The sequence below is a fragment of the Ictidomys tridecemlineatus genome, chromosome 9, assembly GCF_052094955.1.
Source record: "Ictidomys tridecemlineatus isolate mIctTri1 chromosome 9, mIctTri1.hap1, whole genome shotgun sequence".
Classification (NCBI taxonomy): Eukaryota; Metazoa; Chordata; class Mammalia; order Rodentia; family Sciuridae; genus Ictidomys; species Ictidomys tridecemlineatus.
Window position 1 is genome coordinate 40,476,449 of NC_135485.1, and position 26,508 is coordinate 40,502,956.

General features: G+C 33.6%; 1 protein-coding gene across 14 annotated transcripts in view; it reads right to left on the reverse strand.

Annotated features, from left to right (window-relative positions):
• Clock (clock circadian regulator) overlaps nt 1-26,508 on the reverse strand; it is a 111,509-nt gene that overhangs the window by 11,188 nt on the left and 73,813 nt on the right. For 11 of the 14 annotated variants that reach the window (XM_078021307.1, XM_040292405.2, XM_021722811.3 and 8 more), the window contains 13 exons: nt 24,800-24,920; nt 21,532-21,645; nt 21,305-21,423; nt 19,263-19,345; nt 18,949-19,055; nt 18,023-18,170; nt 17,370-17,445; nt 11,827-11,968; nt 10,866-10,966; nt 10,264-10,353; nt 4,435-4,587; nt 3,481-3,690; nt 2,569-2,774 (listed from right to left, as the gene is read on the reverse strand). In XM_078021307.1, the coding sequence (XP_077877433.1) occupies nt 2,569-2,774; nt 3,481-3,690; nt 4,435-4,587; nt 10,264-10,353; nt 10,866-10,966; nt 11,827-11,968; nt 17,370-17,445; nt 18,023-18,170; nt 18,949-19,055; nt 19,263-19,345; nt 21,305-21,423; nt 21,532-21,645; nt 24,800-24,920 (1,670 nt within the window). The remainder of the gene's footprint in view (nt 1-2,568; nt 2,775-3,480; nt 3,691-4,434; nt 4,588-10,263; nt 10,354-10,865; nt 10,967-11,826; nt 11,969-17,369; nt 17,446-18,022; nt 18,171-18,948; nt 19,056-19,262; nt 19,346-21,304; nt 21,424-21,531; nt 21,646-24,799; nt 24,921-26,508) is intronic. The other 3 variants (XM_021722813.3, XM_040292408.2, XM_040292407.2) reach the window with 3 other exon arrangements.

Here is a 26,508-nt window from a genome sequence, read left to right on the forward strand (position 1 = left end):
TTTGTATATACTGTTTCCTCTGCCTAGAATTCCTCCTTGAATTCCTTGCCACAGGCAAACTCAAGGCCAAGCTCTTTAAGACAGGCCAAGTATCTCCTCTGTAGTGAAGCTTTCCCTGACCACTCCCCCCTTGCCTGCCTCAATTCATAAAACTGCTCACTTCTTCCCTTCTAAAAGCCTACTAAGTATTCATTACACCAAATAATATGACTTGTTTCCCTTTCTATTACTTTTTAAAAAATTTTTTTAGTCATACATGACAGCAGAATGTATTTTGACATATAATATATACATGGAATGTACATACATCAATCATATTGTCTATTCTATTCTGCTGCCCTTCCTATCACCCCTACTCCTCCCCTCCTCTCCCATCCTTTCTCTATATCCAATCTAATGTGACACACTTTTTTTTCTTTTTCTCATTACAACATCATATATGTATTCTGTATAACAATGAGGTTCTCCTTCCATCTTCCATGCAACTCCCCTTCTCCCTCTTTTTCCCTCCCACCTCTCTTCCCTATTTAGTGGTAGTCTTCTTCTCATGTTCTTCCTCTCTATCCCATTTTGAGTCACCCCCCTTATATCAGAGAAGACATTCAGCATTTGTTTTTTAGGGATTGGCTAACTTCACTTAGCATAATCTGCTCTAATGCCATCCATTTGCCTGCAAATGCCATGATCTTGTTATATTTTAGTGCTGAGTAATATTCCATTGTGTATAAATGCCTCATTTTTTTAATCCATTCATCTATTGAAGGGCATCTAGGTTGGTTCCACATTCTAGCTACTGTGAATTGTGCTGCTATAAACATTGATGTGGCTGTGTCCCTGTAGTATGTTCTTTTTAGGTCTTTTGGGTATAGTCCGAGAAGGGGAATAGCTGGGTCAAATGGTGTTTCCATTCCCAGCTTTCCAAGGAATCTCCATACTGCTTTCCAAATTGGCTGCACCAATTTACAGTCCCACCAGCAATGTATGAGTGTACCTTTTCCCCCAAATCCTTGCCAGCACTTATTGTTTTTTGACTTCATAATGGCTGCCATTCTTATTGGAGTGAGATGGTATCTTCCTTTCTATTACTTTTACTACTCTGGTCTTTCCTCAAGGGACAGGACTATGCCATATACAAATATGGTAGGCTTCATATGTCTGCTGAAATGTTTTCCTCTCCTCAAGAAACAGATATATATGTACAAAGAGTTACTAAACTGCATCCTCTAAAATGTATGTCAGCATTCAAATTTAATGTCTTTCCACTCAGGCTTTAAAATTAGTCCTAGCATGTGCAAGGCTCTGGGCTGAATCCCCAGCAACCTAAACAAAAATCAGTTCTCTGAATTTCATTGGAGCACATTTATAAGACTTCCTCTTCAGGATATGAGAGTTAAAAGTTGAAACTTTTTTTTAAGTTGAGGGAAATAAGCTTCAAAGAGAAGTAAAAAATCCTCTATTTTCACTGTCTAGTAGTAATCTTGCAGCTTCTTTCCTATGGAAACTATTAACATGATTTTAATAAAATTATGCTTAATAATACAGAAAACTGTATATAAAAGAAGAACTTTTGAAATAAAAATAAAAGCATTTAAAATTGCAAAGATCCTATCGTTTTTATTTAAAAAGATAGCTTCCCAGTATAAAAACAGAAACAGAGTTTTCAAAGAAATGCTAAGCCAGCTATTTGAACTTCTCACTAAAATAAGTCATAGACTATTGTTTGTCTAGAACAGCACACAAAAACTTCCTGTAGTATATATGTTTATGCAATGGAACTTTGAAACCAGACACCCAGGTCCAAAGCCTCCTCACTGACTTAACCAGTGACAGGCCCTTGTCTAAATTATTAAAAATTCACTTTTTCTTGGGAAAAAAGATCTGAACATACATTTTAAAAAAATGAAATAATATATTTTGAGCACTTAAATACTTTGAGAAGCTACCCTAACCACTGTTACTACATGAAAACTCACTAACATCTATATCTTAAAGATTAGTATCACATAGCCCTTGTATAACAATGAGCTACAGAATTTGGATTCTGTGATATGTGGTAACTCTTTTTTTTTTTTGGCGGGGGTATTGGGGATTGAACCCAGGGGCACTTAACCACTTAACCCAGAACTTTTTTTTACAGGGTCTCACTAAGTTACTTAAGGCCTTGCTAAGTTGCTAAAGCTGGCTTTGAACTTGCAATCCTCCTGCGTCAGCCTCTGGAGCCACTGGGATTATAGGCGAGCAGCACAATGCCTGGGCTAGTAACTCATGTTTAGAGAACAAACAAAATTTGGTACTCTTTTATTATAAAATCTTTAAACAATGGATGTATCTTTTTAATTTCAAATTTAAGAACCATGGCTTCAATGAGCAACAAACTAAAATCATGTTTTAAAAAAATCAACTTATCAGATATTTTTGTTTTGTGTTTTATAGTGCTAGGATTGAACCCAGGGCCTTGTGCATATTAGGCAAGCACTCTACCACTGAGCTATGTCCTTAGTCCCAAATCACTGCTTTAAATTAATCAATTTACAACTCTGAAAATAACAAATGAGGTATGACAACTACCTTATCTGTCTGTCCTGAGTGAATGTAGTTACTGCAGCACTCTGGGTACTGTTCTGTGGCATACTGGATGGAATCTGGACCATGCTTCCAGCTGCAGGCTGAGAAATCACCATAGTATTATACAGTGGGGCTGTAAGAGTGCTCTGCGTCTGACTGGGAAGAGACGTTTGCTGACTGTGCCCACTCAGTACACTTTGTTGATTCTGCTAGAAAAGAGAAGGTTTTACAGAAAGATTAACTGAGCAAAGTTATTTGGGAAGTATGCTTCTACTAGTCACTGTTTTAACAACTAACCTAACAGTGTGTGGAAGGACATATTACTCTGAAAGAGATCTAATTACAAAGGAATGACTGGTAGTAACAATGAATTAGTACTGACTTCCCTGTTAGAAGGTAAGCTATAACTTTAAAAGGAGTGTGAGCCTAACAGTGATGACAGAAAACATACATGAATGAGTGACTGATGGTTAGGTATATTTATTCATTTTTCATTTTATATTTTTCATCTATAGTCACAAATATACACTACATACCAGAATTTTATGGAATGTTAGTTAAACCACCACTGATCTCAACAGTCTATTATGTACATGTGAGATATGAGAACATGTTTCCTGATCAATCTCCTTTGCAAAATTTTAACATATGGTAGTAGTCTTTAAGTTATAAGAAAATTGTATAATTAGGCTAAATCCTTAAACAGATCATAAAATTTTTAAAATGTCAAAATAGAGGAAATATTTAACATGAACATAATTTTGTACAAAATATTTTAGTGATCATCTCAGTATTTTGTATTCTAATTACTATTACATTTTAAAAGACGGCGTAAGATAGGACTTTATTTTCGTTTTAATATTAGTTCATACTTCAATTACTCAACATTCCATTTCCCGTTGTACTTGACATTACCTGAGTAGATGTACTCTGTAAAGTCTGTTGTTGTATCATGTGCGGACTTGTACCAATATGTCCAGTATTCATTCCACTTTGAATTTGGTTAGTAGAAACAACCTGGCCTTGCATATTTACAGGTGTGAGTTGCTGGATGTTAGATGAATTTCCAGAAGTAAGCTGAACAGAACCAAAGTTCAACCCAGGGTTTGACTGCTGCAAAAACATCTGTGAAAAGAAAAGATTACATTTAAATGAGCTTTTTTTCTTTTTTTGGTGGGGGGGCAGTGATGGTGCTGGGAATTAAAGACAAATGATAGCAAACATAGTTTCAAACCAAGTTTAAAAGACAATAAATAACAACATCATAAATCATTTTGATTGATCAAAAATAATTAGTAAATAAAATGTGAAATTTCACATTCATAATTCCAGTCATCCTAACCTATTGTGTTTCCAATTGTAGTGTAACTCAGTGCCACTCAAAGGTCTGTGGACTGGTGGCTTTGTATCATCCATCATTTATAATTTATGAAATTAGGCAGAAATAATTCATTTAAAGTTTTCCTTTACCAAAGTTCTAGTCACCTAGAATAGTACTGTTGGTTGGATGAGTAAGACAAATATGAAACATACCTATTGGTATTTACTATTACTTACAAATTCTGCACCTTAAAACTTTTTTTAAAAAATGTAACTTTTCTATTAAGGATGTAAATACTAAAATTTGGATTTCAGTAATCTGGAAAAACAAGGATGCTGGTGGAAATATCCTTAGGAATGAATATCTTTGGAGAAAGTAAATATAATCATATTGATCATGTAATTAATGGGTATTTACGGAATGGAATCTGGGAAATGCATCTTCTTTTCATTAAGAAAAGCCAGTTTCCTAGCCAAAAAAAAATGTGAATGGCACACTTTCTTTGCACTCAAAAAAAAAAAAAACAAAAAAAAAACACATTAACTTGCCTGCAGCCCTTGACCATGGACCATTTGAAGTTGTTCTTGAATTTTCCTTAGTTCTTCTTGTTGCCGATGAATATTTGCCTCTATCATCCGTGTCCGTTGCTCCAACTGGTCTTTCAGATGCTGCATGGCTCCTAGCTGCGCTGAAAACTGAAACTGAAGTACCACATGTGGAAAAAAGTATAAAATATTTTAGAAATACTTGCTTCTTTTAACTGTGCAATGTGAAAAATAAGCAATATACCATGAATTAGGAATGTTATGTCAGTTATGTATTGCCTCTCAACTTCTAATCTGCCATGTTTGCTTTGTGACATGGGACCTAGGACTTTCTCCTTTGCTAGCATGTACAAATTAGCCATGTCAGCAGATGGTCCTAGAGGGCAATGCAAACAAAGGTGCTTATTTTCCTGCTTCTGGTGCTCTTCCTTCATGTTCATATATCAGTGGTGCCAGTGGAAGGCTTTTCAGTGAGTCTCAACAGCACCTCAGTAAGTCTCAATGATACCTTAGTGGGCTGTAAGTTTCCCACAGCAGGTGATTTCCTGCTCTCCAGACCTCCTTTGTGCAGCTATTTGAACTTTTCCATCACCCAGTGGCTATAGCCATGCCTCCCCAAAATGAGATATGACTCTCAGCCTGGCATAGGGGAAGAGATGTTTGGTCAGTTAGTGGAAATCCTTCAAGTCTGTCTTCCTTGGGTGCTTTCCCTGACATCTAGTTAGTGGCTGCTGTCTACATCTCCTATTCCTGTATTCTTCAGATTTTCTTAATTACTAGTTAATACTTTTAAAAAATATTATCCCTGTTCAAATTTCTGGTTTGCTTTTGACTTCTGAGTGGATCTTGAATGTTTACAAGTATACCTGGAGTTAGAAGACTGGATGGAGTTCAAATGGTGGCTCAGTTACTTACTAGAACAAATTACTTTTTATGTTTGTGTCTATTCTTCACCATGTGGAAATGGAGCCTATACCTAGAATTCATTCATATCAAATTCTGTCATTCCTACAATGTCCTTTTACTTGCATTATCAGTAGAGATACCTAGAGTGACAAAAATCTGATAGATAACTAACATTACTATTTTCACTCATGTTTTCAACTGATACTGTCATCAGACAAGTTTAAAGCAGGCTTTTAAAGACTAAGCAATTATGAATAAATGCATGTATTATGTAGGAAAACAAAGTTACTCTACTTCCAGGGCTTTCAATCTTATTTCTCTATAATTTACACTTAAGTAATAAATAGTACCTGTTTTCTACTGCTTGTAATTTAGCCACATTTGATAATTCACCTCTTAAGTCAACATAGTCTCATTTGATTATTTCCATGAATATCCAGTACATTATATAGTATAAGGGCAGAAAAAAATTTCAAGTTACTGAAAATCTATTTTAAAATATTCTCCTACAGTGAACTGTATGGTTTACCCCATGCTTTTTTATCCTATCTTCAAAAGTTTGTATTAAGGATACTGAAGACTACTTTCCAAAGTATACAAACTTAACTTCTGAAGATGACAAACAACAGACCATATTATATATACATTAGATTCTACTAGGTTTGAGAAAATATTACAAATTTAGTATCACAACTGCTTCATGTCTTTTTTATATTAGTCAAAATATGCTGTACTTATGTTATCGAACATATTTTAACTAATGTTATTTGAACCTGTAGGTGAACATTATGTTGTCACCATTTAATGGGCTTCTATTAAGTACATAAAGGAAAATAGAAACAAACATAAACAAAGGATTACAGGAAATAAAATTATAGAACAAAAAGACAAAGTATTGGAGCTTTATTTGTGAATGAAATGTGAAATTTGAATGCTTACTAGTATGTTTGACATAGTACATTACTTATTGCATAAAAATATCCCTATGTTATGAAATGCTTGGGCTGTGGATATAGCTCACTAGGTAGAATGCTAGTCTGTTAGTACTTGAAGACAAATAGCATTTAAAAAATTTTTATTTGTTCTTTTTAGTTATACATGACAGTATAATCTATTCTGATACATTCATACAAACATGGAATATACCTTATTTAATTAGGATCTCAGTCTTGTGAATGTACACAGTGTTAGGATTTACTGTGGTATATTCATATATGTAGACAGGAAAGTTATATCAGATTCATTCCACTGTCTTTCCTATTCTTATCTTCCCTCCTTTCCCTTCATGCCTCTTTGTCTAATCTACTGAATTTCTATTCTTCCTGCGTCACCCCTCTTGTGGGCTAGCATCCACACATCAGAGAGAACATTCAACCTTTGTTTTGAGGTGACTGGCTAATTTCATTTAGTTGACAGTCTCCAGTTCCATCCACTGGTTGGCTAATGTCATAAAGTCACTCTTCTTTATGGCTGGGAAATATTCCATTGTGTATAGATACCACATTTTCTTTATCCATTCATCTACTGAAGGGCACCTAGGGTTGGTTCCACAGCTTAGCTATTGTGAATTGAGGTGCTATAAATATTCATGCAGCTGCATCACTGTAGTATGCTGATTTCAAATCCTTTGGATATATACCAAGGATTCAGAGAGCTGGGTCAAACGGTGGTTTCATTCCTAAATTTGAGGAATCTCCATACACCACTTTACAGAGTGGTTACTCTAATTTGCAGTCTCAGCAGCAATATATCAGTTACCCTTTCCCCCACATTTATTGTTACTTGAATTCTTAATAACTGCCATTCTGGCTGGAGTGAGGTGAAACCTCAGTGTAGTTTTAATTTGCATTTCATTTCCCCAGTAGTTAGAGATATTGAATGGGGAAGTTAGTTCCTAAGCTGACAATGTTGGAGTGCTGGGCCTATACTTTCCTCTAGTAGCTGCAAGGTTTTTGGTCTAATATCGAGGTCTTTGATCCACTTTGAGTGCAGGATGAGAGGGGTTAAATTTCCTTCTATTATATATGGATTTCCAGTTTCCTAGCACCATTTGTTGAAGAGACTCAACAAATGTGTGTGTGTGTGTGTGTGTTTTGGTGGTAGTTTTGTCTAGTATGAGATAACTATATTTATGTGGGTTTGTTTCTGTCTTCTATTCCATTGGTCTTCACACCTCTTTCGGTGCCAATACTATGCTGCTTTTGTTACTGTATCTCTATGGTATAATTTAAGGTCAAGTATGACTGCTTTAGCTATTCTGAGATTCTTATTTTTCCAAATGAATTTCATGACTGCTTTTTCTAGTTCTATGAAGAATATCATTGGAATTTTAATAGGCATTGCATTAAATCTGTATGGCACTTTTGGTCGTATGGCCATTTTGACAATGTTAATTCTACCTATCTAAGAACACAGGAGATCTTTCCCTCTTTCTAATTTCTTTAGTTCTGTAGTTTTCATTGTAGAGGTCTTTCACCTCTTTTGTTAGGCTGATTCCCTAGTATTTTTTTTTTTAAGACTTGTAAAAGGGGCAGTTTTCCTATTTTCTCTTTTAGCTGATTATCATTGGTGTATAGGAACGATTTATGGGTGTTAATTCTGTATACTGCTACTTTGCTGAATTCATTTTGAGTTCTATAACTTTTCTGGTAGAGTTTTTTGGGTATAAAATATAGGATCATGTTGCCAGCAAACAGGGATAATTTAAGCTCTTCTTTTCCTATTCATATCCCTTTAATTTCATTCTTTTGCAGAGTTTTCAGGACTATGCTAAATAAAAGTAGTGAAAGAGGGCATATCTGTCTTGTTCCAGTTATTAGAGGGAATGCTTTCAGTGTTTCTCCATTTAGAATGATGTTGGCCTTGGGTTTAGAAATATAGCTTTTATAATGCTAATGTTCCTACTATTCCTAATTTTTCTAATGTAATGAACATGAATGGATGCTGGGTCAAATGCTTCTTCTGTGGTTCTTGTCTTTAAGTCTCTTTATGTGGTGAATTACATTTATTAATTTCTGTATGTTGAACCAACTTTGTATTCCTGGGATGACACCTACTTGATCCTGGTGCACTATTATCTTTTTAATATGTTTTTTTAATGAGATTCACCAGTATTTTATAAGAATTTTTGCATCTATGTTCATCAGGCATATAGGTCTGAAGTTTTCTTTCCTTGATGTGACATTGTCTGGTTTTGATACTAGCTTCATAGAATGAGTTTGGAAGGGTTCCCTCCTTTTCTATTTCATGGAATAATTTGAAGAACACTAGTGTTGGTTCTTCTTTCAAGGTGTGGTAGAACGTGGCTGAGAATCCATCCAGTCCTGGGCTTCTCTTTGTTGGTAGGCTTTTCATGGTGTTTTCAACTCCATTACTTAAAGTTTAAAAGTTTCTATGTACTCCTGGTTTGATATGGGTAGGTCATATGTCTCTAAAAATCTGTCGATGTCTTCAAGATTTTCTAATTAACTGAAGTATAAATTTTCAAAATAGTATCTGTTATCCTTTATATTTTTGTAGTGTTTGTGGTAATATTTCCTTTTTCATCACAAATTTCAATGATGAGTTTTCCCCTCTTTCTTTTGGTTAATTTGACTAAGCTTATTTTTTTCAAAGAACCAACTTTTGTTTTGTTGATTTTTAAAATTTCACTTTCATTGATTTCAGCTCTGATGTTAATTATTTCCTGTCTTCTACTGATTTTGGTGTTGATTTGTTCTTTTTTCTAGGACCTTAGATGTAATGTTACGTTATTTATTCGGTGTCTTTCTATTCTTTAATGAATGAGCTCAATGCTATGAACTTTCCTCGTAGAACTGCCTTCATAATGTCCCAGAGATTTTGATATATTGTATCACTAATCTCATTTACCTCTATGTATTTTTTCATTTCACCCTTGATTTCTTCTGCTGTCTATTCGTCCTTCAATATTGTACTACTTAGTCTCCAGGTACTAGAATAGCTTCTGACAAATAGGATTTGAGGACTAAATTGTAATACCTAACAAAACTGTGATGTTATAAAATCCTTATATGATAACATATTATTAGAAATCAGAATTATAAAAATATTTAATGATAAGTCTTAAGATTTTATATTTATTACTATTAAGTAATATTCTTAACATATCTGAGGCACTGAACAAGTTATAAATCACAAGTTAAAATGTTACGATCAAAAGTAACAGCATCACTTTTGGAATCACCCTTGTCTTGCTTATTTATAGACCTTCATTGGGTTGTGGGCCAGGAAACAATTCTCCTAGAAAGTTTTTCTTCACTTCTTCAGGCTGCATTAAGGGTCTATATGATGTACAGAGACTATATAATAGTATCATAATTAACTTTTTCGCTTTAGATGCAATAGCCTTTTAGTAAAGCTAATATAAATATTGTCAACACCTACAATTCCTGCTACACCCAGGAAATCAATAAATATCCTATATTTGAACACAAAAACTAAAATATGAATAAAGTTACTCAATTCTTCCAACATCCATAGGAAGAACAAAATGAACTGTTACACTTCACTTTTAATAACTTCATGTCTATAGTATTTTTCAACAGAGGATGTGGTGTTTTGGTATATTAAGTAGTACACTTCTTTGTTATACAAGACTGCCATGCATCTCAAAAGACACCTGGCACCTCTGGCCCATGTCTACTAAGGGCTTGTGGTACTCCATAATCATCGTATCAAACAAAAATGTCCTCAGACACTCTAAATGCCCCTAGTTAAGATTCATTGCACCTATAAGTGTAAATAAATATGCATGTGTACTTACATAGATATGTATATATATACACACACATAATAGTTATATTTTATTTATTTTAAATATATGTAAAACTATTTATAAACTTAATCATATTTACCTAAAACCGATTTATCATTTGTAAATACTCAACTAAAACAAACAAAAAATACCTGGGACATGCCTTGTGGAATTGGTAAATTTGCAGCTTGCGACATCACTGGCTGTGTTAATGATGGACCAACAGACTGGGAATTTATGGACTAGAAGCAAAATAAAAAATATCACTGAAGTGACACTCATTCTCAAATATGAGTACTTCCACCAGAAATATACACATAATATACTGATCACTGAACTTACAATATGCCTCATATTTTTGTAAATTGAGTACAGGTTATGTCTCCCTCTCTACACTGGAAAAGCCTTTTCCCTATTTATTTTGTATCTTCCAAGGCACTGCCGTAGTACCATGCATGAGGTCTCAGAAGTTGGCTGGACTTAACAATAGGTGATTGGTATCTGAATGTAGATATAAAATTGTTCTCAATTATCAGCTGTTCACAACTGGGAAAAAACAAAAAACAAACAACAACAACAAAAATCCCTAACATTTTACCTGAAAAATAACAAAAATGACTTATATGTATGGTAATCACTTCAAAAATTAAAGAAAAATCTTGAGTGTCATATACCAACTACTTTTTCTGAACATTTAGATAACTTTCCCTTTTAATTAATCTTTATTCAAAAGTATATTAACTATAGAGCTTACCTGGCTACTAAATGATGATCTCCTTTGAGCCATCTTTTCATGAGCTGGTAAATGTTGTCTGGGAGGAGTGCTAGTATCTGTTGGGATCTTTGTTGGTGTTGCTGAAGTTAGTCAATAAAAGAATAGCATTAATATTTAAAAATACAGTTTTCAAAGATCAATCTCAAAATGTAATTCAGTTAGTTGGTTTTCTAAATCAATAAAAGTAAAGTCCATGACTATGAAATTCATTTAAATTGCTTCTATCTTCTTTAAAGATTAAAAAAACACATGAAATTGAAAAAATTTCAATCTAAAAATAGTTACTAGTCATTCCCTGAAAAAGGGACTGATTCCAGGACTCCCTGTGGATACCAACATCTGTGAAGCTCAAAAGTTCCTGACACAAAATGGTGTAGTATTTGCACATAATCTATGCACATCCTTGTAAGTTCTTTAAATCTTCTCTAGATTACTTATAATACCTAATACAATACAAATACTATGTAAATACTTGATATATTCTATTATTTAGGAATAAGGAAAATAAAAAGAAGTCTGTACATATTCAATACAGATATAATTTTTTTTAAACCATTTTCTATGTGCACTTGGTTGAATCTACAGACACAGAACTTTGATATGGAGGGCCAACTGTAACATAAGGACAATTAAGCATATCTTCCTAAAGAAAAACACTGCAAAATTTTTTTAAAAAACAAATTTAAAGAACATTTGCTGGCTTTTACAGTAAGAATAGTTTTGCAATAACAACATTATAACCTACATGTTTTATAGGCCACTTGATGATCTTAATTCTTTGCTAACAGTGAGCACTGTACCTCTTACTCACTGGAAAGGTTAATATACCTCAAAATTATAAAAATAAATTATAATTTTAGAGAAGCATTTGACAAATAACCTTTAACACAAACAGTTTAGTAGCACTCCCTTTAATGGAAGTTTAAGTTAAGGTACTCACAGGAAGGGTCTGAGACTGCTGTATGAGATGATTTTCTTGAACTCCGGGAGGAGGCAGAAGGGGTTGGACTGTGATCAAATCTTTCCAATGCTTCCTTGAGACTGACTGTGTTTATGCGATTATCAGACCCAGAATCTTGGCTCTAAGGAAACAAAGAAATGTTTTCTTGAGGTTCAGTTTAGGAATCTCAAATTAGAAATACTGCTTACTAACAAAAAAATAAAAAAATAATTCATTTTTTTTACCTGTAAGACAAAACTACCTATGTAATATATAGTAGGTAAAGAAATGATAAATTTTCGACTCAGGAGACTAAAGGTAGGAAGATCGCAAGTTCAAGGCCAGTCTCAGAAATTTAGGAGGCCCTAAGCAACTTAAGTGAGAATCTGTCTAAAAATAAAAAATAAAAAGGAATGGGGATATAGCTCAATGGTAAAAGGCCCCTGAGTTTAATCACCAGTAACCCCCCCAAATAATAATAATAATAATAATAGTTATTATTATTATTATTATTATTTTTTAGTGGGGGAAACTGGAGATTAAACCCAGGGGCCCTTTACCACTGAACTATTTATTTTTCTACTTTAAGGTCCTAGAACTTTTTGTTTACTTATTATTTATTTTTTATTTTAAGGTTCTACTTTAGGGTCCTAGAACTTGTGTTGTTCTTCCTCATCTTCCCTAGTAGCTGGCATTACAGGTGTGTGCCACCATACCTGGCTTGAGAACTTATTTTGTAAAGCATGAAAGTTTTGGCTTCATTATCTATTCAAGGAAACAGCAAAAAGACAGAAGTTGGACTACACCTTACCATATACCATATACAAAAATTGAACTCAGAATGAATCAAAGACCTAAACATTGAGAGCTAAAATTATGAAACTTTTCAAGAAAACATTGAGGAAAGGTTTCATGATATTGGATTTGCCAATAAAATGACTTTTACCAAAGTTAAATGCATCAAATGATACTATGAAAAGAGTAAAGAGCTCCTATAAATAAACAATGAAAAACAAATGACTCAATTAAAAAATGGGCAAAGCACAAAATAAATACTTCTCCAAAGAAGATACACAAATGGTTAATAAGCACATGAGAAGATGTTCAGCCTCACTAATCAGGGAAATGTGAATTAAAACCACAATGAGATATCACCTTACACCCATTAAAATGGCCACTATTAAAAAAAAAGAAAGAAAGAAAGAAAGAAAGAAAGAACGAAAGAAAGTAACCTGTGTTAGCAAGAATGTAAAAAATCTAAATTCCTGTGCCTTGATGGCATAGTCACAGTTTTGACTATGATGGCATAGTCAAAACAGTGTAGCACGTCCTCAAAACTGAAAAAAAAGAATTATTGTATGACCCAGCAATTCTACAAAAAAGATGAAAGAACTCAAACAGTTATTTGTACATGTATGCTCACGGTAACATTAATCACAATGACCAAAAGGTAACAGCAACCTATAAGCAAAATATGGTATGTACATACAATGAAATATTACCCAGCTTTAAAAGGAAAGGAAATTCTGACACATGCTACAACATAATCAACTCAGACAACATTATGGCACATGAAAAAAGCCAGGACAAGAGGACAAATATTATATGATTCTACTCATATGCAGTAATTAGAGAAGTCAAGCTAAAAAAAAATACTAAGTAAAATGATGGCTGACAGGAGAATGAGAAGTTGTTTAGTGGGTTTGGAGTTTGGAAAGATAAAGAAGTTCTGCGCATGGATGGTAGTGATAACTGCATAACAGTGGGAATATATGTAACTACACCAAACTGTACCCTTTTCAATGGCAATTTTATATTGTTTCTTATCACATTAAGAAAGAAAAAAAAAGATAGTGATAACATTTTACTTTATATTCAAAATACTGTAATGACCTTTGGAACTCAGCATTTGATGGCTCAAAATCTTTACTCCAATTCTGATCTTTCTCCAAAATTTCAATATCCATAAGGAAGAATCATCCAATATCCTCTCTTATCCTACTTCTCAGCTTTGTACTCATCTCTAGTAATTTTTTCCCTTCCCCTACTTCCATCCCTCAGTCTCTGCCTGTACATCAACACTGTAGCACCTCTAAGAAAACAAATTAAAATACCACTTTAAGCCATACTCTTTTATTCTAGTTCAATTGCTCAAAGGTTCCTCTAGGAACAAGTGCAGTCTGACTAAAGGATCATGAACTTCAGATGGATATCCAATACTAGGTAGTAGCACTGTTTACGTTGGGCTCACTTTCCTACCCTTCACAATTATTCCATGCCTTTTCTTTTTTTTATTAGTTGTTCAAAACATTACATAGCTCTTGACATATCATATTACATACATTTGAACAAGTGGGTTATGAACTCCCATTTTTCCCCCATATACAGATTGCAGAATCACATCGGTTACACATCCATGTTTTTACATACTAGTGTCTGTTGTATTTACTACTCTTAAATCTGTCTCCCTATACCAGCCCTGCCTTATACAGATGAGAACATTTATCTTGCCACCATCAAAAATAAAAACTTATCTGCTAATATAGGATGTATATACAGTACACCTATCTTCTTTTCCTCCAAATTATAATAGAGCAAAGTGTCCTATCAAAAACTCTCATATGCAGCAGTAAAAAAGAAGTAAATACCTATTCTTACTGCAGGAGAGCTACTTAAAAGGGGGCACAATATATATATGTACACATATATACAAATCTGTATAAACCCATGCAAACATACACAAATAGTATGATCTCAAAGTTACTTGTGCTTAGGGGAAAAAAACAGGAGTGATATCACCCAAAGCCTTGTTTCCTCTACCCTAACTACTATTCATTCAGTCCTTCATTCTATTTGTCTCCTACTTCCACTGCTTCCTAGCCTTCTAAACCTCCCGCTTGCATTAAGTGTCTACAATTTTAAAAATGCTCTGTATTCTCAACCTCAGCTCTGAACATTCCTTCACAGGCTTGCTCTAACTAAAACCCATACTGTCCCAGAGGACAATACTTTCCTTGTAGTTTTCTTCAGCAGTGTCTATTCTATCTCTCACAACTCTCAGACCACAGCTCTACAAAAGTCCTTCTACTGATGGTTCCAGACCACTTCCCCTTCCTTCTTTCCCCAAACTCACAACTCTGAAACTAACATTAAATCATATGCTATAACTCACTGTCTCTTACAGTTATGTACAGACGCCATGGTCACTTCACAGCAATTAAATTTTAGAATCTGGCTCAGTATTCCCCTCATTAACTATTAATCCCAAGGTTATTCATAGAAACACTCAATACTACAACCTCTCTCTTCCTTATTGTACTCTCCTCCAAAGATCTCCTCTTCCACCAGTCCTCATCCACTGATTCTTACAGTCATATCCTAGAGTCATTTTCAATAAGAATAAACCTTCCCATAATCTCAGTTTCAATCATCTTTTTCTCTGACCACAATTCCCATATTTCCTACTCATTCCTTTTAGTATCTCAATTCCAATAATCCTTTGGCTTAAATGGAACCCACAATATATGTATTCAACCATATTTTCACAATCACATTCTCTCTTTTTGTGTCTTCTCTCTTTATCCAGCTTAAATTCATGGCTAATTGTTTATAACCATGTATGTATCTTTAATTTCTTAGTTCCTATTTCCCTTAATCACACTTGCTTGGCAAAATTCTCAGTGTTGGTCAAACCCACTTTTTTTTTTTATTTCTCCCATATCTGGTCCTGCAGAGCTGATCATGGCAGAAGAAACACAATATGATTATTTTTTCACATCAAATAAATGACCAAGAACTGCAAGTGGCTTTTATTCTGCCTGCCAAACAAACTATAATTTCCTAGAATAGTTACTTTTCTATTCGCCTACACAACCATTTAACACTTTCACTTCTCTTCTCAAAACTCCAAAAACTCTTGTCCTTACTTGACTCTTGGCTGATAACTCTTGATACCTATTTACTTAGAGTACTGCTATAAGCTCTCACTACTATACCTATCCATTTAACAGCTGGGTTTAACCAGCACTGAGATTTTGCCAAGGCTTTGTGATAAAGGGTGACAGGTGCTAGGGAGCTGAAGATACATGCATGGTTACAATAATTAACCATAAATTTAAGCTGGATATTGACAGAAGACATAAAGTAAGAGTGTAACTGTGAAAATGTGATAGTCACATATTTATCTTTCTTCATGTTGCTATAAATCAGGGATCAATCAATTCTTTTTTCTGTAACATTTACTGGTTCTTTCAGAGAGTCAATCTCTTAGGTTCTGTGGGCCATAGAATATGTCACAACTATTTAGTTCTGCTATTGCAGTACAAATAGAGCCACAGACACTTTATAAATGAATGTGTGTGGTTATGTTATTTATGAACACTAGAATATGAATTTGATTTACTTTTCATGTGTCATAAAGCATTATTATTCTTTTGATTTTCTTTCAACCACTTAAACATGTAAAAATATTTGTAGTTTGTGGCATTACATTCTGAGAGCCAGATTTGGCCTCAGGCCCTCAGGCTGCCAACTCTTGCTATGGTCAAATAATCTGTCCCCCTAGCTAAACCTGATCTTTCCACTTGTGTTCTAGATCCCACCTTCTCTTACCTAATCAAAACACTGCTCAACTTTTCTTTCTCTACCAGATCATTCTCTTAGTATACAAACATGCTATTATTTCTCTCATCTTAAAAAGCAAAAACTTTTTAAGTACAATTGCCTGGTACTTTCTCTTCCTGTACTTTCTTGCATGCTTGCTCAGATGGAAAGGGTCACCTGGGAAGGAAATGAAGGTGGCCTCTGGCCATCAAGGAACTAAAGCCCTTAGTCCAACTGCCCATGAGGAACAATTGGGCCAACAACCACTGAGTGAGGTGGAAATGAAACAGTGCCTGAGTGGAACTTTGAGAGGACTGTAGACTTCTGATGGATCCTCAAGTGGAAGCCCCAGCTAAACTGTGCCTGGATTCCTGATGCACATGATCTAAGAGATAATAAATGTGTGTTGTTTTACATCAATAAGTTCTGGAGAAACCATTACATAGCAACAGAGAAGTAATATACTATACTTCAACATGAGCAAAAGAAAGAAACCAAAGTTCAATTTCTAACTATAATTTCTCAGTCATGTATCATGAAGGGCAGGTTCAACCCTCTCCTTTAAATCTGAGTTTCAGTGGTTTCATAATGGAGATATTACTTATGAGATTAAGGATCCAAGGAGTAAATCACACATCATAATTCATATGAAGAATCAAGCTAAAGTCTAGCACATCAAAGGTAACTAATAATAGTAGTTTTAATCTGAGATTAGATGTCTATCCTTATTATTGCTAAATAGTAAGATCTTCAATTTTTTTTAGAAGTAAATGAAATTTTAAAATGTTAAATGAAAAATGAAAGTAAACAGTAAAGTATAATCATATTGTCATACTTGAGAAAAGAATGTATTTGAGAAGCAATCTTCCTACTGATTGAGTTTGAGTTTCAATGGCAAGAATTTAGGTACTTATATTTTAAAAAAACTATAAGAAACATACTTTGTCAGCAGCTGTCTCAGGAAGAGACTCTTCAATGCCAAGTTCTCGTCGTCTTTCAGCCCTAACTTCTGCATAACTATAAATTGAAAAAATCAATTTTAGTGTTTGTTCATTCATTAAGATATTGCAGAGTTACAACCATTCAATATTTGTTATGTGCTTCACTTAAATTCTTCACTAATTCTAGACTCTTTTCTATGTACTACACAAACCTAAAAACACATCTACAGGATACTCTTAATTCAATTTGCATTTTTCTAGGTATATGAAAATATTATATGCTACTATAAATGATCTCTGACAACACAGTATGTATATTAAGAGGAACTAAAAAATGAAAGAGTATGCTCTTTCCAGTTTTCCTGTTGCATAACTGACTTTGGTACATAAGTGATAGTATGAATTCTGCGGTAAAGCACAGAACTTATGTCAAGCATTATATATCTACTACTTATATGACACTCCTAGAATGCATGTAAGAAAATTTAATAATATATTAAAAAAAGATTACTTTGTAGTTTGACACATTAAAACATTAAGGTTAAGTTACCTGTGATTTAGAAACTTATATATATGTCAGGCATAAAAATTACATTGCCAAAATTGTTAAAGAATGTTATCATAATTCAAAAGTTCTTTGAAAGAATTATTACCTTACTACAGTGTGAGTACAAACAATAAACTCTGGCCTTGAATTCCACTGATGATAAGTGATATAATAATGAGTTTGAAGCCAAATCCACTGTTGCCCTTTGGTCAGGAACCTATAATAACACGATTTGCCTTTCCCATATTGCATTACTGAAAAGAAAATAAAAAATATTTTCTTTGATTCATATTTAGTTATGAAGAATGTTTTTTTAAATCAAAAACTATCATTTACATTTAAATGATACATATAGTTCTTCTACATATAGTTAATTCTACATATAGTTCTTCTCTTGGTTTTTCAAAAAATATATATGATAGGAAAATGCAATTCTTTAGGGCTGGTTTAAGTTCTCAAGTAATTTTCACATCTTCTATAGTGTCAAACTTTGAAGCCAGTCATTGCTGATCTTATATACTTTTCACATACAATAAAAGTTCCAAATATTCAAGGATTCAACTGCTGATTTCCTTCTATATTTACTAAGGGTAGCAACAGGAAGTAATCACATTAGACCTTCTTTTTCCCACAGACACTCTCAAGTACAGTATCTCTGAGGCATTTATTTTGTAACTCTTAACTAACCAAAAGCAAAATAACATCACTGTTTGAAGTAACTGTTATTCCCAACACATGCTTTACAGGTTTTGAGTTCTGAAGTCTTTAATAGATGGTAAGCAAAGTGTGTGTGTTTTTTGTGGTTAATTTGAGAAACTTTGTATTTTTAAAATATACTAGTAGATTCAGCTTTATATGGATAATCAATCAAGTAGGAATCAGATCAAATTTAAACTAAACTTGTTTCTATTTTATATACTTACAAAAAGTTACAGCAAATCTACATTTTACTACCTTTCATTAATGGGACAAGATTTCTCTTTATATGATTTTAAAAAGTTAACCTTACCAGAAATATTAAAATTTACTTACAGTGTTCGTGACATTTTGCCAGATTTTCTAGGTCATCCACATGATAGTAATCATAGCCTGATGTTCCCAAAACTTCAAATGGCAAATATCCTATTATGGGTGGTGCCCTAAGTTGAAAAACAATCAACATTATAAGTACCCCACAAGAAACATTTTAACCAGATATTAATTTGGGGAGCTTTCTTTTTTAAAATGGAAAATGGATTTGAAAATCCTAATTAGAAAAAAAGTTTGTCCTTAAAATCCATTAGTCAAGAATAATGTAACATAACTATTACCTTTTATTTTAAAAGTTTAAAAATGAAGTTAATTACCTGTGATCAAGAAATAGAAACTTCCATTCTAAACTATGTCTAGATGTAAACTCTTCATTGGGTTCTTCAACAGTACACATTTCCTACAAATAAATCGATAATTAAAATTCAGAAATACTTCCCTGTGTTCTTAGAAGAATCCTAAATATTATTAGATATAAAAGTCACTGTTAGATGACTTTTCCCTAAATAAATTTTTAACAAATTTAATTTTTTAGTACTAAAATGTGATAAGCTAGAGATATAGCTCAGTGGTCAAGTGCTAGCCTAGGAAGGCCAGCATTTGAACACCTTTGAAAAAAATTAATTAAAAAAAATATATATTTTCTTTTGGTAAGAGTTTAAACCCAGAGGTGCTTTACCACTGAGCCATATCCCTAGCCCTTTTTATTTTTTATTTTGAGACAGGGTCTCATACTAAATTGTTTAGAGCTTTGCTAAGTTGCTGAAGCTAGCCTCAAACATGCAATCTTCCTGCCTCAGCCTTCCAAATCACTAGAATTATAGGAGTATATTACCACACCCTGCTTTGATAACAATTTTAAATGGAGCAATAAATGATACTAAAATGCAGACTCTAGAGTTATTGCTTCAGACTTCTCTCCTGAGTTACTGTTCTATATTTCTCTTCAGATAGCCCCATACACCTCAAACAGTATGCCCTAAAATGAACTAATTGTACAGTTGTACAATTTTCCAACTAATTGATGGACACCTACCTGTGTAGTGCCAAAGTCTAGAAATCTGATATTCATAACATACTCTTTCATTTTTTCCTTTTAGCATCCAAGTGGCCACTACTAATCTTCTCAATTTCACCTTTTAACATTCTTTTAAAAAAATCTATATCCCATCCATTTTCTATGGCTTAGTTTAGATCATCACCATCAGTGGCATCTTACTATGCTAACATCTAACTAAACAGCCTCTCTGTCCTTCAATTGGTCTTCTATTCTGGGGTCACAATTACTCTACTAATACTCATAAATATGCTTATGTAACTTTCTTGCCTAAAAATCTTCTGAGGGTCCTCATTTCTTCAGCATGGAGAAAAAACAGAAATAAGTTTCATTTCTTGCTTTTGCTTACTTTTCTAGCCATACTTCCTACTATCCTGTTTTCTCCAATATATGAACCCTAGACTCTGGTCACACTAGCTAATATATTATAAACTTCCTCTGTACCCTTAAATAACCTCCTGCAGCACAATGTTAATATAGTCAAGGAGCTGGGCTCTGAAAGAAAAAGAATCAAGACTCCAGTTCTGACATTTAATAGAGACTTTGGGGAAGAAACTTAACTTCTCTAAGCCTCAGTTTCCTTACATACAAAATAGGGACGATAACAGCATGTATCTCAGGGCTGTTATAAGAATTACATGATAATAAATGTAAAAAAGTATAGCATGCAGTAAGTGCTCAAACACTAGCTACTGTTATTACTTCCTAAGATCAAAACAAGCAGAACAAGGCTGATTTTGGATCTTCTAATTGCTAACTCAGTACTTAGTGTCCTACACCATGTGACTCTCAAATCTTGTCCTGGTTTCTTCATTCCAGCCACTTCCAAGTGGTTGAGCTAACCCATTTCCTTATTTGTCTGCTTGTTGGGCCCAGGAAATAAAAATAAATTACTTAAATTTGAAAATGTAAAAGGTAAATTATATGCAATAAAAGCCATTACACATTTCAAGAGAAAATTTCAAAAACAATCTTTCAAAAATTACCTAGATTTTTTTGGACTTTCTCCTTTAGTGAAGATAGTGAATTATATACCAAGTATTCTAAATCTGGCACAAAAACAGGGCAAATGGTGACACATAATCACTGGCTAACTGCAATATATGCTAAAAAATTATGTTTTCATAACTCATTGTTTCTGAAATATCACAATCATAATCATAATCATACATATTTAATAGCCACTACTACTTCAATGCTTGCAGGAAAATTTAGTCATTCTAGAGACAAAAATTATATAAAATTATATTAAAAATTATATAAAAACTGAAAACCTCTTAAGCACGTAAATTAGAAACATACCTTGATAAACTGAGGTGTAGCTAACCTGACAGTAGCTACGAAACAAACTCTATCTTCATAAGAAGGTCTATGTGTGCGTTGTATGGTTCCTTCAAAACCATTATGTGCAGCAGTAGATACTAAAACAGTAAGGAAATATGTATCATCAGTTATTCCAGTAAAATCTGGCTGTTACTTAGAAAAATATGAAGTTTTAAAATACATTCTAAAAGAAGCATTTAACTCACCACTGTTTAAAGATTTGAAATTTCCTATAAATCTCACATACTCATAGGTAGATGGCTCCTTTGGATCTATTGTTCCTCGAAGCATATGACAACAGAACTCTAATTGATTTTTTGCTGAAATAAATGATTAAAAAGTCAATATCTGTCATATATCACATGAAATAAGATTATAAAAGTTTTTTTATTGTTGAATAAGTTCACATTTTCTTCAGCAAACGTCTTCAATGACAGATTATTTAGTCCATAAAAGTAAAGTACCTTCAAGAGCTATTTCACCTTGTACAAACAACTTACTGTTCTCTATTTTTACCTGTCCTTTCTCATTTTTCACTCTAATTTCAAAGAAAGGTTTTGCTTCCCAGTCTAAAGCTAATGCTTCTACTTTGAACAGCTGCTGTTCCTATCTTCTAAAGACCAGGTCTACATCACTTTTTTTTTTTTTTTTTGACAGTTGCTAATACATTATAGAATTTAACAATTCAAATACAAAGAAGCTCTAAGATGACTGATGTCACTATTACCAAATAAGGCAACATTCAAAAATCATGAAAAGATGATTATAGAATGTATCTAATAACTAATGGCCACGAATTTTCTTCTTTAGGTCCTTAATTTCTACAATTTTAAATTTGATCAGGTCTTCCATTTCAAAGAGTTTTTTTTTCATTTTTTAGTTTTTTTTTTCATTTTTTCTTTTCAGTAAGTGTTCCTGTTTTCATGTATTCACTTCCCTTTACCTCATGCACTATGGCTTGCATCCTTGCACCTCTACTCTTCTAAAGCCTATCAACATTTGTACTGTCAACTTCAATAGTTTTTCTTCATTTCACAATTCCTCATTCCTGTAACATGAACTTGCCTTCTTACCTATTGACTATTCCTCTGTTTTCTGCTAAACCATCTTCAAAAACTAGCAAACTTCAAAAGGGTTCTTTTGATCTTCATCTTTTGAGATCTGCTATAAACTGACTGGTCTTGGAAATCTTATTTACCACTCCATATCTTTCTCCAACACTAACATTTTATGTAACACAAATTCTCATACCATTATTTGCTTTCAGGATATTTCTACTTAATGTCCCATCAGTAATTTAAACTCGAAGTATTTGAAAGTGAATTTTTCCTGTTTCTTCCTAAGTTAGCTGTCCTCTTTGCCATATGTATACTTATTTCAAAGTTAGAAACCATATCCCTACTTCCTCTACATATCAATTTGCTCTCTTCTCTACCTATTACAAATCCCAAAGCTAATTTGTCACCAGGCCCTGCTATTTATTTCACCAAGGAAACTCTCATAAATCATTTTTCCACTTAACACTTAGGACCATCAACTCAGTGCAGTCACAAATTGCCTTGCACCTAGATAGCTGAAATATTTATTCATTGTGCCTCCACTCTCTTGCCTCTGATTCATCCCTTCCTACTACACTTAACTGTTGCAAGCCATCCATAGGCTGTGTGTGTGAGCTATGCTCACTGGAGCTATATGAGGGGACAGGTCTGGCACTTCACACTGATTGGGCTGTGCGACGCAAGTGCGCTGCTTCTCTCGCTCTGCCTGTGATCCCATACAGCACTAGTAACTTGCCAAGATGTCAATCAATCTGCTGACCACAAGACACCACGAAGCAAGACTCTACCTTTAAAACCTTAATCCACGCCTTATTTGGTGAAGAACATTCTCTGGAATCTCCTTTGTGTGTCTCCCCTATAAAAATAAAGAGATTCTGGGTGCACGCTGTCTTTCCAGCACCTTCCACTGTGGAAGCTGACCCTTAAGGTCACAGAGCCATCCTACCCGCGACATGAAAACTACTTCTGTATTGTGTGACTTTTCACCATTTTCTTAGCTTCATGTTGCAGCCAGCTCTTTGGAACCCAGCTCATCTTGTCAGAGCGGATCACTGGTAGGACTTAGACTAATACTACTTTTATAGCACTGCTTCAACACTCAAGGATTAGTAACACTTTCCTTCACTCACCACATCAAGCTCATGCTCTTTTATTATCAAAACAGATGGTTTTATCATCTAACTCAACAGGTTCAAAATCTAAGTATCATCGTCTTCCCAAAACCCTCCCCAGCTTGGTCACCAGTACCTAATATAGAGCCTACGGAGTTTCCTTACATAACATTCATATACTTTCCTCTTCATCCTTACTTTGATTACAACAATAATATCAATTTTCCCTTTTTGTCCTGAGTGCAGTCCTTTTCAAAATTTTCTACTCAGTGACTCCCCTTTCACCCTTCTGATTATAAAACCACCCAAATCTCCTTCACTCACTCTCCACAATGTAAAACATAAAAACTCTATAGAATGAAATATTATGGCCAAATACAGTGATGTAACAATTCTGAAGTTCATACTGAGTAACAGTGAAGAAAATGTTGTGCACTATTTGCCTAACAAATCTAGTAGAAATGTTCAATTATACCATAATATTTTGTGTTTTTTGATGGTAAGAAATGTTTTTCACTATTTTGGTTCTTTTTATGATAAAGCATAAGTGCCTAGCTCATTACACAATCCAATAAAAGGTTACTTAAATCAGTTTAATTTAAAAAGTAAATAATTTTTCTTTTAATTTAATAATCTTAAAAGATTTGCAATTTTTTCCTCCATAGTTTGAGTGCCCACCTTGTCCACAATGAATAAAACAAGGTTTAATTATCTATATCAATAAATACAACATGATTTTATTCAAATATTAAAAAGATATTGATTGCCAGGTTTCCATTTCTGTATAAAACAATTTTATGGCTTAGCTGTGGTCAGATTTATTATAACAAAACAAGATGAAATTTCAGTATACTTTGGAACAGATTTCAGATTTAAAATATGAACACAATTCCATTATATACAGACACATGTATACACATATACATATATTTTTAATATTTAAAAAGCACACAATAGGGTATAGGGAACAATGCTGTATTTTACATTTTTTTGTGTATGTGCAGGAGTACTGGGGATTGAACTCAGGGACACTCAACCACTGAGCCTCATCCCCAACCCTATTTTGTATTTGATTTAGACAGAGTCTCACTGAGTTGCTTAGCGCCTCGCTGTTGTTAAGGCTGGCTTTGAACCTTCGATCCTCCTGTTTCAGCATCCCAAGCCGCTGAGATTAGAAGAGTGCACTACCATGACTGGCTGCATTTTAAATTATTAAATATGTCTATTTTTCACAAACTTAAAAAAGTAAAGGATAAGGCTATCAAATATAATATTTGAGTTTGTTCTTCACAGTCACTACTTACATTTTAAGTATTCAGGAGTTAATGAATCACTTTCCAGCAGATGGGTAGAGAGCATTTTATAAAACTCTGAATGTTCCCCCTCTGGGATAAAATTAAATATACTTTGATCCACAAGATCAGACTGAAAAATAAATTTTAAAAAATAAAATAGTTAAATGATTCAAGAAGCATTTATTTTGAAAATGTAAAATCACTATCAAACAAGAGTATGAATGATTAACTTTCAATTATCTAAGAAAACCAACAAATGTCAAGTAATAGAATATATCTTTAAAAACAAGATTGAAAAACTGGAAGAAGGTTAATATTACCCTCATCCTCCGATATTAGTATCACCAAATCTATGACCAATATGACCTAAAAGCCTGGTGTATTATTTGCAAAGCTGAGTTTTGCTAAGTTTGAACATTTTAATCAGAAATCTCTGGCTACAAGATATAGCCTTACCATTTATTCAAACCTATGCTAAATAATGGTAGTAGACATAACTACAAAGGACCAGTGTCTGGTTAAACAAAAAGGAGATGTGACTTAGTTGTCATTTCAGTTGTCCAATGTGCCCTTTTGTTTTTATTCTATCTTTTCCAGGCATCTATTCGATATTTCATTGTTAAAAAGTTCTTGCTCAAACAGAGTATTCTTGCTGATATATGGCTTTAATTATGATTCGTTAATCAACAATAATTTGAAAAGCTTCAGGGTGCCTACAGTATGTGATGGCTGTGAAATTAAAGATGAATATGATAATATTAACAGGATAATTCTATCATGAAGTACTAATGACAACCAAACTCCAGTGACTTTCATATTTTTTACTGAATACAGTCCATTCTATTTGATTTCTCTATATTTTCAATTGCCCTGTACTATCCTAGGAATACTGAGTGGGTATCTCAAGGACTGTGGAGGCAAGGATAAAGAGATTAGGAAGTAAAAAAACAGGAAGGTAGGTCTGTTTTCAACCAAAGTACTTATGCATTCATTTTGTTTGTATTTATATATCTTTTAAGATTTTCTTTGAACAGCTCTGTTGCTTAAAAATAAAATAAATAAAACAACAAAAAAGAGCAAGAAAGACACTAGAGATGGTAGGCTAGAGAGGAGTACTTGACTGCTCCTCACATAAGCCATACATCCACATTCGTTCTGTTTTTCCTCTAGCCCTCAAAGTTCACCCCACGAAGTGAAACAGCCTTCCCCTACTCCATATATCAGTACCCTCCATTCTTTGAAAAATTTTCAAATTATTTCCATTAAAAAAGCTTTCCCTTAACACCAAAATCCACAATAATTTTATTAGTACTCATTGCACAGTATTTCATACTTACCATTAATTAATGATGTGAATTATTCATTTCCCATTACAAATATTTGTTGTTTCAATGTTTATGTCCTGTTGCCCCATAAAGAATAAAAGGGCCCCATCGCTTATACCTTCCTCTTTCTCCCATCCAATCAAGGAAACCTAAACCCTGCCCCTTGCATTTAACAACTATTAGCATAATAAGTTATTTGGGGCTAACAAGCTATTTAATAATGGTCTAAGGGATAATCACACCAAAACTGTTATCTTAATAAGGAATTATTCTAGAAGTTTGAAAAGTCCTAGAACTGAAGGAATGAATTAAAAATACAGGCTTGTATAATAAAAATGCTAGAAAAATATCTTGTATTGACAATAATATATCAAAGATAGTCACTGATACAAA